Source organism: Acytostelium subglobosum (genome assembly GCF_000787575.1).
Source record: "Acytostelium subglobosum LB1 DNA, scaffold: scaffold4, whole genome shotgun sequence".
Classification (NCBI taxonomy): domain Eukaryota; phylum Evosea; class Eumycetozoa; order Acytosteliales; family Acytosteliaceae; genus Acytostelium; species Acytostelium subglobosum.
In genome coordinates this window covers 1,245,026-1,258,131 of record NW_012236528.1, presented here as the reverse complement: position 1 = coordinate 1,258,131, position 13,106 = coordinate 1,245,026, and the positions used below count along the sequence as shown (strand labels likewise).

The 13,106-nt window shown below is 48.2% G+C and overlaps 5 protein-coding genes across 5 annotated transcripts; all 5 read left to right on the top strand.

Moving 5' to 3' along the window:
- Positions 1 to 132: 132 nt before the first annotated feature.
- SAMD00019534_026670 (hypothetical protein) lies at positions 133 to 2,813 on the top strand (the record flags this gene model as incomplete). Its single annotated transcript, XM_012901965.1, has 2 exons — positions 133 to 994; positions 1,081 to 2,813. 2 exons carry the CDS (start codon positions 133 to 135, stop codon positions 2,811 to 2,813), a joined length of 2,595 nt encoding a protein of 864 aa, XP_012757419.1.
- A 366-nt stretch (positions 2,814 to 3,179) lies between these two features.
- SAMD00019534_026660 (hypothetical protein) lies at positions 3,180 to 6,794 on the top strand (the record flags this gene model as incomplete). Its single annotated transcript, XM_012901964.1, has 2 exons — positions 3,180 to 5,266; positions 5,351 to 6,794. 2 exons carry the CDS (start codon positions 3,180 to 3,182, stop codon positions 6,792 to 6,794), a joined length of 3,531 nt encoding a protein of 1,176 aa, XP_012757418.1.
- A 274-nt stretch (positions 6,795 to 7,068) lies between these two features.
- SAMD00019534_026650 (hypothetical protein) lies at positions 7,069 to 7,948 on the top strand (the record flags this gene model as incomplete). Its single annotated transcript, XM_012901963.1, has 3 exons — positions 7,069 to 7,071; positions 7,206 to 7,371; positions 7,668 to 7,948. Coding segments are annotated over 3 exons (450 nt in total), but the record flags the coding sequence as incomplete, so codon positions are not given.
- A 2,080-nt stretch (positions 7,949 to 10,028) lies between these two features.
- SAMD00019534_026640 (hypothetical protein) lies at positions 10,029 to 10,862 on the top strand (the record flags this gene model as incomplete). Its single annotated transcript, XM_012901962.1, has 1 exon — positions 10,029 to 10,862. One exon carries the CDS (start codon positions 10,029 to 10,031, stop codon positions 10,860 to 10,862), a length of 834 nt encoding a protein of 277 aa, XP_012757416.1.
- Positions 10,863 to 11,152: 290 nt separating this feature from the next.
- On the top strand, positions 11,153 to 12,643 carry SAMD00019534_026630 (hypothetical protein; the record flags this gene model as incomplete). Its single annotated transcript, XM_012901961.1, has 2 exons — positions 11,153 to 11,423; positions 11,496 to 12,643. The coding sequence occupies 2 exons, from the start codon at positions 11,153 to 11,155 to the stop codon at positions 12,641 to 12,643; spliced, it is 1,419 nt and encodes a 472-aa protein (XP_012757415.1).
- Positions 12,644 to 13,106: the final 463 nt, after the last annotated feature.

The following is a 13,106-nucleotide window of genomic DNA, read 5'->3' as shown; positions in this document are numbered from 1 at the left end:
TCAAKCAATCAATCAATCAATTAATCATTCATTCAATAACATACACATATCAGACCGTCCAACACTCCAACTCCAACTACAGCTCCAAACCCGATCATCTTCCCTCCACCTGATCAAAGACCATCGACATTGATGTCGCAGCAGACTCCTCCATCCTCCCCTCCCAGCCCAAGTTCGCCGGCGCCATCATCGACGTCCAACAAGCCCAACAATGGTGGTGGCGGCGGCGGCACCGGCGGCGAAGAGTCTGATGAGGAAATGGGCAATAAGTCAGCTGCGACAGAGACTGATATGCCCGACCAGGCGGCCGCTCAGAATAATAATGCGCCACCGCCGACGACAAAACAGCAACTGCCACATCATTTACACCAACAACAACATCAACAACAACAAACACAGCTTAGCGTAACAACGCCAATCAGCAGCTCGACGTCCACATCTACATCAAACCTGTCACCTCCGTCCTCTCCCCTGCCACCTCCTCATAATCCTCTCCACACATCCTCTTCCTCCTCCCAGCAACCAGCAATATCACCAACGTCCATAATTACCAACAGTTTGGAATCATCATCGCTCCAAACACTGCCGCACCATAATCAGCCATCGTCATCGCCGTCGCCAACCCTACTGACGTCGATGAAGCCATCCCCCTCCCCACTCTCCACTTCAACATCCATTCCGAGTCCAGGTGCGCTGTCGCTCTCCTCCTCCACCTCATCCACCCTGTCCATGGCCATGGCCATGTCGACGTCGACCACATCCACATCCACCACCAGTACCTCCACAACCTCCACCTCCACCTCCAATACCAACACCAACATCAACATCAACACTACGACTGCCGCCAAGCGAAAGATGATCGACAGCGAGCAGTCCGAATGCATTGACCTGGATTCCATCCTCAACATGATGCAACGTACCATTGACGACAATGGTGACGGCCACATCAGGTTTCCAAGGGATCAATACTATCATTTCATTTGTATATACAGAGGTATGATTCCTGTGTGTCCCTTCTGGTCTGGAATTATTCCATACTCACACCATCCCTCCCTTCGATCAATCACTCAACAAACATAGGATGCCTACATCCCATTCGATCAAACAAACTGGAAAAGTACATTGTCCATCTGAAGGTACATGAGGCACAGGGCCATCAGCTGATGGAGGACTTGCTGTTTGTGGACGGCAACTCGCGCTTTGATAAAGAGAAGGATGTCGATGAGCAGATACTACAGAACTCAAAGGCCTACGGGAAGGAGTCACTGGTGCGCTTTCAATCACTGTTCATCCACTACCAAAACGAAACACCGCCCACCAAGGAAATGCTGGCTGCATCGTCCAAGCGCCAGCGGCGGCCAGACATCAATGAGACGACGCCAGAGCCACGTACCGAGGACGACGAGTCTGAGACTGGCAGCTCCGCCATGATGATCGAGTCATCGTCGGGCGGTAAGCGCGCGGCGGGCTCGTCCACCACCACGACACACACCTCCAGCCACAACTCGTCGCCGCCAACCCATGGAGGCGACGCCGACGACACCGAACAGCACTACGCCATCCCCACGCGCTACTCCTCTCGAGGCGTCCAGCTGCGCGAGCAGATGATCAAGTACGGACTGAAGCTGTTCCGCATGGACGCTGAGGGCAAGTACATCTGCTTCTTCCAGGGCTGCAGCCTGCACATGATCACCAACTTCTCGCGCCACGTCGCCAAGCACGAGAAGGTGGGCGATGTCATCAAACCTGAACTATTCCACCTGAGCAACCTGTACCAGCAGCAGCACCACTCGCCACATTTCCAGCACTACCAACAACAACAGCAACAGCAGCATCGCACGTCCTCGGCCAAACACCTGATCGCGCCCATGCCGACCCAGCCCATCCCGCTCCAGCAGACGCCATTCGCGGGCATGTATGGCGGTCCGGGCAGCTCGAGCCCCACACACCCCTCGCCCTCACACAAGAAACTCAACACGTCGGGCAATAACATTGGCAAGCTGGCAATAGACGACGCGCCGCGCATAGGTGGCAGCAGCAGCAATATTTATTCGCCGTCGGCTTTCAACATGCGCCCCACGCCACCGCCCGGCAGTCTGGCGCACTCACACCCCCTCTCATCCAACAACAAGTTTACAAGCTATGGAAATAGCATTAGTTTAATCAACAGCAGTAGCAACAACAACTCGATTAACAGCAGCAGCACCGGCAGCTACCCCCCGCCTCCCTCACCCTACCACCACCAACATCAACAATATGTTGTCTCCTCTGCGTCCAACACCCCGACTGGCGCGCCGTCCAAGCTGTCGCCGTCGCTCTCGCCGCCATCAGGCGCGCCACCCACCCCAACCCTACCATTCATACATCAACAACAACAAGTTGTTGTGGTCCCTGGCGCTAGCGCTGGCGGAAATGTATATCATGGCGGCGGACATCTTCCAAAGAGTCCTGTGCCAACCTCGCAACTCACAAGTCATCATCATCAACAACAACAATTACACCTTACGCCACCGCACCTAACATCGTCGGCCATGCCCATACCGAGTAGCATGCCGTCACATGCGCACTCCCATCCACCACTACACGCACCATCAAATCACCTTCAGCATCATCTCTATCCATCACAATCACAATCATCACCATCACATCCACAAGCAGCACCACCAACTCAGCAATATCCTCCTCCAACTCATCCTCCACAATATCCACAACCACAACCACAACAACAACAACAACATCCTCATCCATCACGTTCTAGCTCATTGGATGAGTCTGAGATCAACTGGGTCTTCAAGAAGAAACAGCCAAAGTGACCTGGCGTCCAAACCTTGGCAACGGCAACCAATACGCGGCCTCGTCGTAGCTCCAAGTCATCAGCCAACATCAATAAACACCCCCACTCTCCCTCATTGTATATATATACAACCAAACATACATACCCTTCATAATCTTTGGAACTATCCCTTGGTAGAATTCGGTCATTCATTCTATAAAGGCCCGGGCATTATTTTTGATCATTCTGGAAATGATCATGTGTGATGGGACTGGAACGAATTTCAAAAATTTGAAGTCGAGTGCAATGTGAGAGGAAGAGGGAATGGGGATTCGCATGAATGAATGAATGAGTGAGAGTGTTCAAAGCAATCAATCAAAGCGCATTATACAGACAGAGAACAAACATGAACAGACTGGTTGGGTTGACTATCAGACACTCAACACAGTCAGCAGTGTTGAGACGTCAATCAACGTTGTCAATCAACAGCAACATCACCAGTGCACTGTTCCTCAGACACTTCACAACTGATGGCTCATCATCATCATCGTCATCAAACAACAACAACAACAATAACAAGAGCAGCAATGTCAATCAACAACAGCAACAACAAAAACAACAACAGAAAGGACATCCAAAGGATTTGTTGCAATCAAGACAACAGAGACCTCAGAGTATGCAGGCGAGACAGCAGAGACATGGATCAAATCCATTCGTCAAATCACAACATATTCAGTCGCAGCCAACTGGACTCTACACAAACAGTGGCACGTATAATGCGAGTTCACAGGGTGGCGGCGCGCAGCACAACGAGGACGATGACGACGACCGCGAGCTGAGCGAGCAGGAGCGACAGGAGCAGGATCGCCAGATCGACCTGCAGCTGCAGCACGACCTCGCGCAGCTCGAGCACGAGCTGGTCATCGACGACAATGAGCTGCCACGTGACAGCGATGAATTCAGCCGCGACGAGTTCAGGCGTCTGGCCAACCAGCTGCGTCTGTCCGAGAAGATCCAGGTGGAGAACGAGCGCATTGCACTGGTCAAGCAACGTGAGAAGGCTTTGCTTGGCACACAACAGGATACGCCACAGACGAGGAGATCCCTGCTCAACTTGGAGAGCATGGTGCCAGAGTCGCTCCTAAAGGAGATGGAGGCGGAGGACCCCGAGTCCAAGGACGCGCCCCTCGCTCTCGACGACGAAGAGGGAAATGAGGACGATGTTCCCAACGAGGACGTCGAGTTCTTCGAGTCGGAGCCCATTCTCTACCAGACAACCGAGCAAGGCTCGCTTGAGATGCGCCGCCGCCGACAAGAGCGCCCACTCCAGCTCAATGCGATCAAACCCATGACCAAGCAGCTGCCCTACAGCCACGCCACCAGCGACATTGAAAGCGCGCTGCGCATGCACTTTAGAAAGTTCTTGCACAACGTCAACCCCAAGCGCTTCAGCAACGAGGCCAAGGCCAGCACCAACCGCCAGTCACTCTGGAAGCTTGCACGTCTGCTCAACAACCGCGACGACTACGTGGCGTTGGTCAATGGCACTTCGCTCAGCACCAAGTTGGAGCGCGTCCCACTGACGACCGCCTTCACATTCCACTACGAGACCGAGCAGGGTGCCGAGGGCCTCTTGACTCATCAGTTTGTCTTTGAGGAGTCGCCCGCCGAGATCGCCACGTCCAAGTCGGCGCTGATCAGCTACACTGCGCGCTTCCGTCTGGCGCTTGACCGCCAGCTTTACGAGCTCGTCAAGAAGTCCGGCATTGCCGTGACTGCCAAGGAGCTCAAGGACCTTCAGAACCCAGAGGCTACAATGGGCGCACAACTATATGAGGACCCATGGGAGTCCTACTTTGACAGCCAGGGTCGCGATCAGAGAGAGCTGGCCATGATGGAGCACAAGTCGAGCATCACGTCGATGGTCGAGGAGTTGGTGCGTCCCGCATCAAAGACACAGGAGAAGACATTGGATGATATTCTGTTCGAGGGCATCGAGCAGGAGCACGACATTGACGATATAATCGATGAGGACGGCACCGTTGTGGACAATCAGCACGACGTCGAAGAGGCGGCCACCAAAGCCGCCGAGGAGAACAGCCAGAATGAGTTGCAGTCGATGTTCAACGAGGACAAGCTATACTTCTACTTTGGCAAGAACGCAAAGGGCGACATCAGCGAGATGCACGCACGTGGCCTTGGCGAGCTGACAAACAAACAGATCGAGCATCTGCGCAGCAACCTCAAGGTGCTCGAGTACAACGAGTGGTATCAGCTGCCCATCCTCATCACCAAGCCACAGTTCTTGGAGAAGATGCAGGAGGCCACCTCTCAGCAAGGCTTTGTCGTGTTGGCCACCGACTTTGACCCATACACCACCCTGCCCTACATCAAGCAACAGGTGCCCAGACTGTCCAAGACATTCAGAGACCTCTACACCACAGCCAAGACCAACCTGTCCATCCTTGACAAGACCTTGTCCATTGTTGAGAAGTAAGATCAATCACTGGAATCCATTCCATTCAATCAATCAATCGAATTATCACACTAACCCTCGCCCTCCATCAACATCAACAGGACACTTGGAGCAAACAGCTTGATCATTGAGGATATGTTCTACGTCAATCAACCATCAATGAGAGCAGCAAGAGAGAAGTTGTCAAAGACCAACACAACAGTGTCCAAGATGACAGTGCCCATTCTGCGAGTGTTCGAGACTGAGCGCGCCAACAAGTGGCTGTCGCTGCCAGACTCGCGTGTGGACGACATTGACTTTATGAAGTGGCAGTTGCACAACATCAAGCTCGACGGCATTGCCAAGACCCAACTGGCCGAGAGTATCATCAAGCAGGAGTATCACTACCTGACGGCTGAAGAGCTGGCCATGGCCGTCGAGGGCCTGCTCCAAACAGTGTCCAACAAGAACGTTGTGTCAGATGTGCGCGAGACTCCGCTGACAATCATCGATAACAACCAGGTGGAGTACATTCAGACAGCACCCAAGGTCAACGCCGCAATGAAGGCCGCCAACAGACTGCTGGAGATGCTCACGACCGAGCAGCAGGTGCCTCTGGTGTTCCCCAAGAACAAGGTCGAGATGAACACGACTGAGAACAAGGTGAACCAAGAGGAGGAGCAGATGGAGAACATGAGTGATATCGGCGTCTTTGACTCGCCCAAGCAGACAGTCGAGTACCTCACACACAGAGAGTCGCTGGCGCCCGTCCAGGCCGACCTGAACGCCCAGTCACGCGCCAAGCTCGTGTCTAACTTTGCCGCACCCACCTTTGGCACTGGCGCCGAGACCAACGTCAACGACGCAACAAATGTCGACGCAGCCTCCGAGTCTACACAGGATGCGCTCGACGCAGCAGAGAAGCCAGACACCGAGACCGTCAACGCACGCCAGAAGCTCACAGACTTCCCCTGGTCCAACATCCACGTGGTCATCTCGGACCACTACAACTTCATCATGTCGCATGACCTCGAGGTGGCGTTTGTGTTCATCCCAATGAACTTTACCGAGCGCGACCTGGTGCTGTTCCTCAACTCGCACTACGACAAGATGATGCTGCTGCACAACAGATACTACCAGTCGGTGATGCAGCCCACGCAGAACCTGCTGCAGCTCAAGGCCATCGAGACGGTGATCAACTCGATCGTCGAGAAGTCGGCGCTGGCGTCGGTGCGCATCGACGCCGACAGCATCGTCAGCACGCAGGCGCAGTACGACGCGGCCAGCCATCTCAAGAATGTAATTTTCCTGTCGACGGACGTCGCGTCCATCCAGACGGTGGGCCCGCACGTTGACATCGTGATTGGCGCACCCTCCTTCCTGATCGAGTACCAGGGCGACGACAAGAGCAGGGCCACCATACACCTGCCGCAACAAGACAGATCGGCCTTCAACTTCACGCACATCATCACCGAGCTCACCAACAACTCTCCATTTTTCAAGCAGTTGCTGCCAGACTACAAGCCATCATCATTTGGTCTCTCGTCAATCTTCCAAAGTAACTAAAAATATACTTATAACACAATAAACCCTTTATATATAATACATACACTCAATCAATCAATCAATCATATTATCTTAAGATGACCCAAGTTGACAACTCGAATGGGACGTCAAGATGGAATGAATCGAACTTCAAAAAAAACTGGACGACTTTAATTTTTATTTAATTTTAATTTACTCACACACGGGTGTGTTGGTGAGTCCTCGCGTGCAAGATGAGTACAAGTTGAAGTATCTCATATCCTGTTCCTCCTTTTTAGCTCCTACTTGATACACAATGGTATATATCATCACATAGAGACGACGATCAAGCGATGATATGAATGACGGATTGAATGGATTGCATGGATTGATCTATACAGGATACAAAGATCAATGACATATTAACATATCGTCACAACAATCTACCCTTAGTCCAAGAAAGTCTCCGTCCCAAAGCAGGTTGAGAATCTTGCTAACAAGATCGGTAACAGACCAGGTGAAGAGGTCCTGGCTGTTGCTCACATCTTTGCCTCCTTCAACGATACCTTCGTTCATGTGACTGATCTCTCATCAAAGGAGACCATCGTCCGTGTCACTGGTAGGTCTTCACTCACACAGCTCACTCCATGTCAATCCCTCGTGTAGACCTACCTCATTGCGATCATACGATATGCGATATGTCGATCAAACATTGGACAGGTACTCAAGATGATGATGATGCGCGAGTCAAACAAACAGACGACATATCTATTGCGAGCAACACAATGACGACGACGATCACAATTATGACGACGATGAGACGGCTACTCGAGGGCATTCACACCACAGTTAGATCAAGAGGACATGATGATTAATCATATCGATTCACTCAAACAATCAAATCAAATAATATAGGTGGTATGAAGGTTAAGACTGATCGTGATGAGTCCTCCCCATACGCCGCCACCATGGCCGCTCAGGATGTCGCTGCCAGATGCAAGGAGCTCGGAATCACCGCTCTCCACATCAAGCTCAGAGCCACCGGAGGAAACGGCTCCAAGACCCCAGGTCCAGGTGCCCAGTCTGCCCTCAGAGCTCTGGCCCGTTCTGGTATGAAGATCGGTCGTATTGAGGATGTTACCCCAATCCCAACCGACTCCACCAGAAGAAAGGGTGGTCACAGAGGTCGTCGTCTCTAAGTCGAGCGCCCCCCTCCTCCTCCCGCCTTCCATCCTTCATCCTTCCATCCTTCCGACCACATTGGACAACAATCCTATCGACCGCGATACCAAGCCTTTGCGCTTACATTCTTGTCTCGTAGTAGTATATAAACATTTAATTATGGCCTGACACCAAAAATCAATCACCTTCATCGTGGTGGCGATCAGACTACTCTACCCTTCCATTAATAATCCAAGTTATGTTGGACACAGTTGAATCCAGTTGATGCAGACAGCTGTAGTAGTAACAACATTGTTGAAAGTGTATGATGGGTTGTCTGCCGAGCTCCCTGGAGCAGTCTGGACTTTGATTATTATTATTATTTTAAATAATATTGATTTATTATCTTTACATTTATTATTCAATCAATTAATAAATACATCCGTCTGCTGTCCAGTCTCTTGCTGATATATATTTCCTTCGTTTAAACTAGCAGCCTCCAGACAGCCTTTTTCTCTCAGCCTGCCTCTCATCCAATTCTTTGATCCTGAGACAACCTTCACAGAGATTGTTAAATTGATGATGATCCTTTCGTAGATGAGCAGGTAAGTTGTGCTTGCTCAAAATGGTTCCACAGCCTATGTGAGTACACTCGACAGGAACACGGGTACTGTTGCTATTGTTGTTGTTGTTGTTGTTGCTGTTGTTGTTGTTGTTGATTGAGCAATCACTAAGTCCAAATCGCTCTTGCATCGGTGCCCTCAACAAGTCGAAAACTGGGTTCTCAAACTCTTCCAATAGCATATCATCAGTGCCTTCGGACAAGTCAATGACTGTAGCTTCTTGTTGGGCATTAATGTCGGATGGGTAGTTGCGCCCTAATACAATTGGTCTGGTTGTTCTACTACTACTTCTACTATTACTGCTGTTGGTGTATCCACTACAAGTCACTGACTGACTGACAAGTTGGCTCGGGGATCGATGTGTGTAGTATCCACTGCTGCTGGGTACTGAATGGCTGTTTGGTTGACTTGATGATCGATCAATGCGATCATTACTTTGCGAGTGTGTGCTAGTTCTGCCACCATTGTCACTACTACTACTACTGTTGCTGCTACTGCTGCTGCTGCTGCTGCTGCTGTTGAATGTAACACCGTGCCACTTCTTTAACTCCTTCATCATTCCACGTTTCCTATCGAGTTTAAAATGATGTTCCATGACTTGGAGATGGCATATTTAAAATTTAACATATTATTAGATATTAGAAGTCTAAATGTATGTATATGTATATGTATATGTATGTATTTGAGTTTGATTTTTGTGATAATACTACGATGGTTTTGTTCGTACAATGGTTAACCATTGTTAGATTGCTTAAAGAGGAAAACTTTGTCCAAAAATGGATACACCTCATCTCCATCAAACTTTCAGACAGCACTGTGGGGTTTAATAAAGTAAGGCCTTACCTACTATCGATAATTTATTGATCTAGGATTACCCTACTACTACTAGAGGTGAAATTCTTCCCCTCCACATTCATTCATTCATTTATTCACTGATTGCCACATTTAACCACATCACAATATTTACTAGTGATGTACCAATTCACTTACCCTATTATTATTCAGGTCTCAAAGCACTAATGCATGGGCTAAATATTAGCACACTGAATAATTTTATCTACGATATTAAAATTAGTACTACATTGACCGTCAAACCACATATGTTATACCAATGATTACTGATCAAAGGGTAGACAATTAAAGGTGATTTTCCTCTACTTTGGAATTGATGTGGAGCCTCTTATTATTGTAGAGTTTTATTGTGTTGTGGCTCACTGCCAGAGGGGGGAACAAATCCATTTGCTAATTTATTTACTCCACTAGGTTGTGGATAGATGATCATAGTATAATGTAGGTATTGGAATCATATGAGTTAGGTAGGTATGGTGTATGTAAATATGCTGTCAAACCCACTCGGGCAAAACTTCAAGCAATTCATGACTGGGAGAGACCACACTCGAAGGAACAACTCGCCGGGTTCTTAGGTCTGCTTGCCTACCACAGACACTACATTGACAACTACTCAGCTACCACACTGAAGTTGGGACGGTTCATGAAGAAGGGAGCCAAGTTTGATTGGACTGAGGAAGATGATCAGCTGTTCAATCATCTCAAGAGGAAGAGTGATGGCAGTGTTGTAGCCGCCCAAGTGACCATGGCCACCAACCCATCATACTCTTTCAATCATGTTCTTGCTGGTGACTACTGCATGTCTGCATCAATCCCAACTGGATATGAGCGTGTTGCCGTCACTAGTGATTACAACTCATTCAACATTGATGACAGTGATGTTAGAACTGATGAGCCATTCCTCGCCAACATCGATTTCTCCCTCAAGTTCAAGAATGGTACTCTGGTCAACACACAGACCACCACGGCCAACAACCCAGGCTACCAATTCAACAACTTGTTTGCTGGTGATTACTGCATGTCCACAACCCTGCCCGCTCCCTCACAGTTCTTTAATCATTTGACTGTTCTCAACAACGACAACTCATTCGACGCCAACAACAACTTCTGTTTCACTCTCGGTGCAGACAAGACGGTCAACGTTGGATTCAGGAGGAAGATATTCGTACTTTCTGCATTCGTCTGGGATGACATCAACAAAGACAATGTGTTCAACGCTCCAGTAGACCACTACTTTACCGACCAGGTGATAAGTGTTACGGTCGAGGGTGCGAAAGGAGATTCAGTCACCATTACACCATCGGCCACAGGCGGCGATTTCAACCTATACTATGGTGGATATTGCGTGTCGTCAACAATCCATCCTGGTTACCAACGTGTGCCTGTGTTGAATCAAGATAACACATTGGACAACAATAAGTACTGCTTCACTCTCACTGCTGACACCAGAATAAATATTGGATTCCAGAAACTATAATCAATTAATTAATCAAGAATAAATAAAGGGATAATCTACTTGATGGTCATCCCTAATAAATCCAAAAGCTTATAAATAGAGTCCAACCATAAGGGTTGGGTTGTGGTGAGGGCAAGGGCAAGGGCAAGGGCAAGGGTAAGGGCGAGGGTTGTTCAACTTTGAAAAAAAAGAGGGAACTTGTGATTGGTTGTCATTCTCAGATCAGTTTTCATACAACAAGTTAGTGATACAAAGATTTTTATAGAGAGATGTTGATATTGATTGCATTGAATTGATATTAGAGATAAGAAATGAAAGAAGAGAAGGTTATTAGAACATTCGAATGCACAATAGCAGACTTCTTAACTATTTACAAGGATGAGGATGGTCAACGACAGTATCATCTAGCCAGAGGCGACATCAATATATCATTCACACCATGGACTACTACAACTACAACTACTACTACAATACCGCGTGGATCAGAGACTAGATCTATATCATTTCAGGCACCAATCAATGCCCCACCATCAATACGCAAGCTGATTGGCAAGGATGCAACGTCGATCGTCGAGCAACAGTGTATATATGCGCCGACGCCGATGACACAAGGCGCAGCAGATATCACACGTATAACAACAAACTACAGACCAGATATAATGGGCGATTACTTCAATGTGGAGACCGAGTGGATACTGTCGAAGCAGACCAACAATCAGATCAAACTGGAACTTACACTGCGCACAACATTCAACATGTACATGGTCGGTCACCTATTTGAAGTGTTCATTATCAAGGCCGCCGCTGCTTCTGCCACACAATACGTCGACATTGTTCAAGAGCGCATCGATGCTATAAAGATTGAACGACTAAAGATGTTGCAAGCACAGCTGATACAACATCAACAAAATGAGCAAGAGTTGGCGCGTCAGCAACAACAACAACAACAACAGTTAGCAACTCAATCACAATCACAAACAATCAAACAATATCGATACCCATTGGAGCATCATCCAACTCAACATCGTGGGCATGTCCATCACTCCGATCCACCACCGACTCGTCGAAGAAGGAAGAGCAACAACAGCACCAGCGCCAGCGGCAACAGCAGTAGTAGGCGAGATAAGAATGTACATAAGTTTAAGAACTGGAGCGTAGACTGCAAGACTGAAGAGATTGAGGACTACCTCAAGCACGACCTGGAAGACCTGCGCGACTACACCCAACACACGACACAGAGTCTGCTCAAGATTGAGATATCGTTGTCCGAGATGATGACCAACAACCTACAGCAGACTACCAGCAGTAACAACAACAGCGGGCACAACAATATAAGCAACAACAGTGGCTACAGTAATATATACGCGAGTGATTCACAGCCGTCGTCGATCATGTCGTCGCCGTGCTCGTCGACATCCTCCTTGCACTCCTCGACGAATGGTGCGACCGAGCAACAACTGTCCAACGTTGAGAATCTGCTACACCAGATGGAGTTGAACAGTCGACTGATGCGTGAGAGGCGCCAACAGGCCGAGCACGCCATCGATCAAGAACTATCTGCCATCATGAACACATTGTCAATGCAAAACAATAACGAGTCATCATCATCGTCCAACAAGGACAAGGACATTGACTCGAAATCATCAACTACACCGTCGTCAACTTCGTCAACATCATCGTCTGCTTGGTACGACATTTTCTTCCCTGTGGCCTCTAGCCTGGTCGTCTGCATGGTAGTGGTCATCTCAATCTTTGCACTGTCCAAGCCCGCTCGATCAGGACAACAACGTTTACACAAATAGCTTGCTATGTTATTAATAACAAATTATTATTATTATCTATTATCTCTTTGAGAGTTCAACTAACTATCTCTGACTTGCAATGGCAAGTCAAAGTTGAAGGAACTTCCCTCAAACCCTCACTTCAGCACAATTCTCTCTTTTTTATTCCCTTAATTTTGTTGTTACTAACTCACTTTCGTTTCATTCATTCATTCATAATAACATATATATCTTTATCTATATCTATTATCTATCATATCTTTATCAATATCTATATCTAATATACATACATCATCTCATTTATGATTGTAAATAACAAAATATAACTTTTAGTTTTAAGTTTAGTTCAGTAGTCAGTTCAGTTCATTTTGAAGAGAGAGGAACGTTCACTGCAGACAGAAGCAGGTGAGATATACTCAGTCAGTCAGTCAGTCAGAGTCATTCATTCAGTAGCAGCGCAGTAGCAGTAACAGCAGCAGTAGTG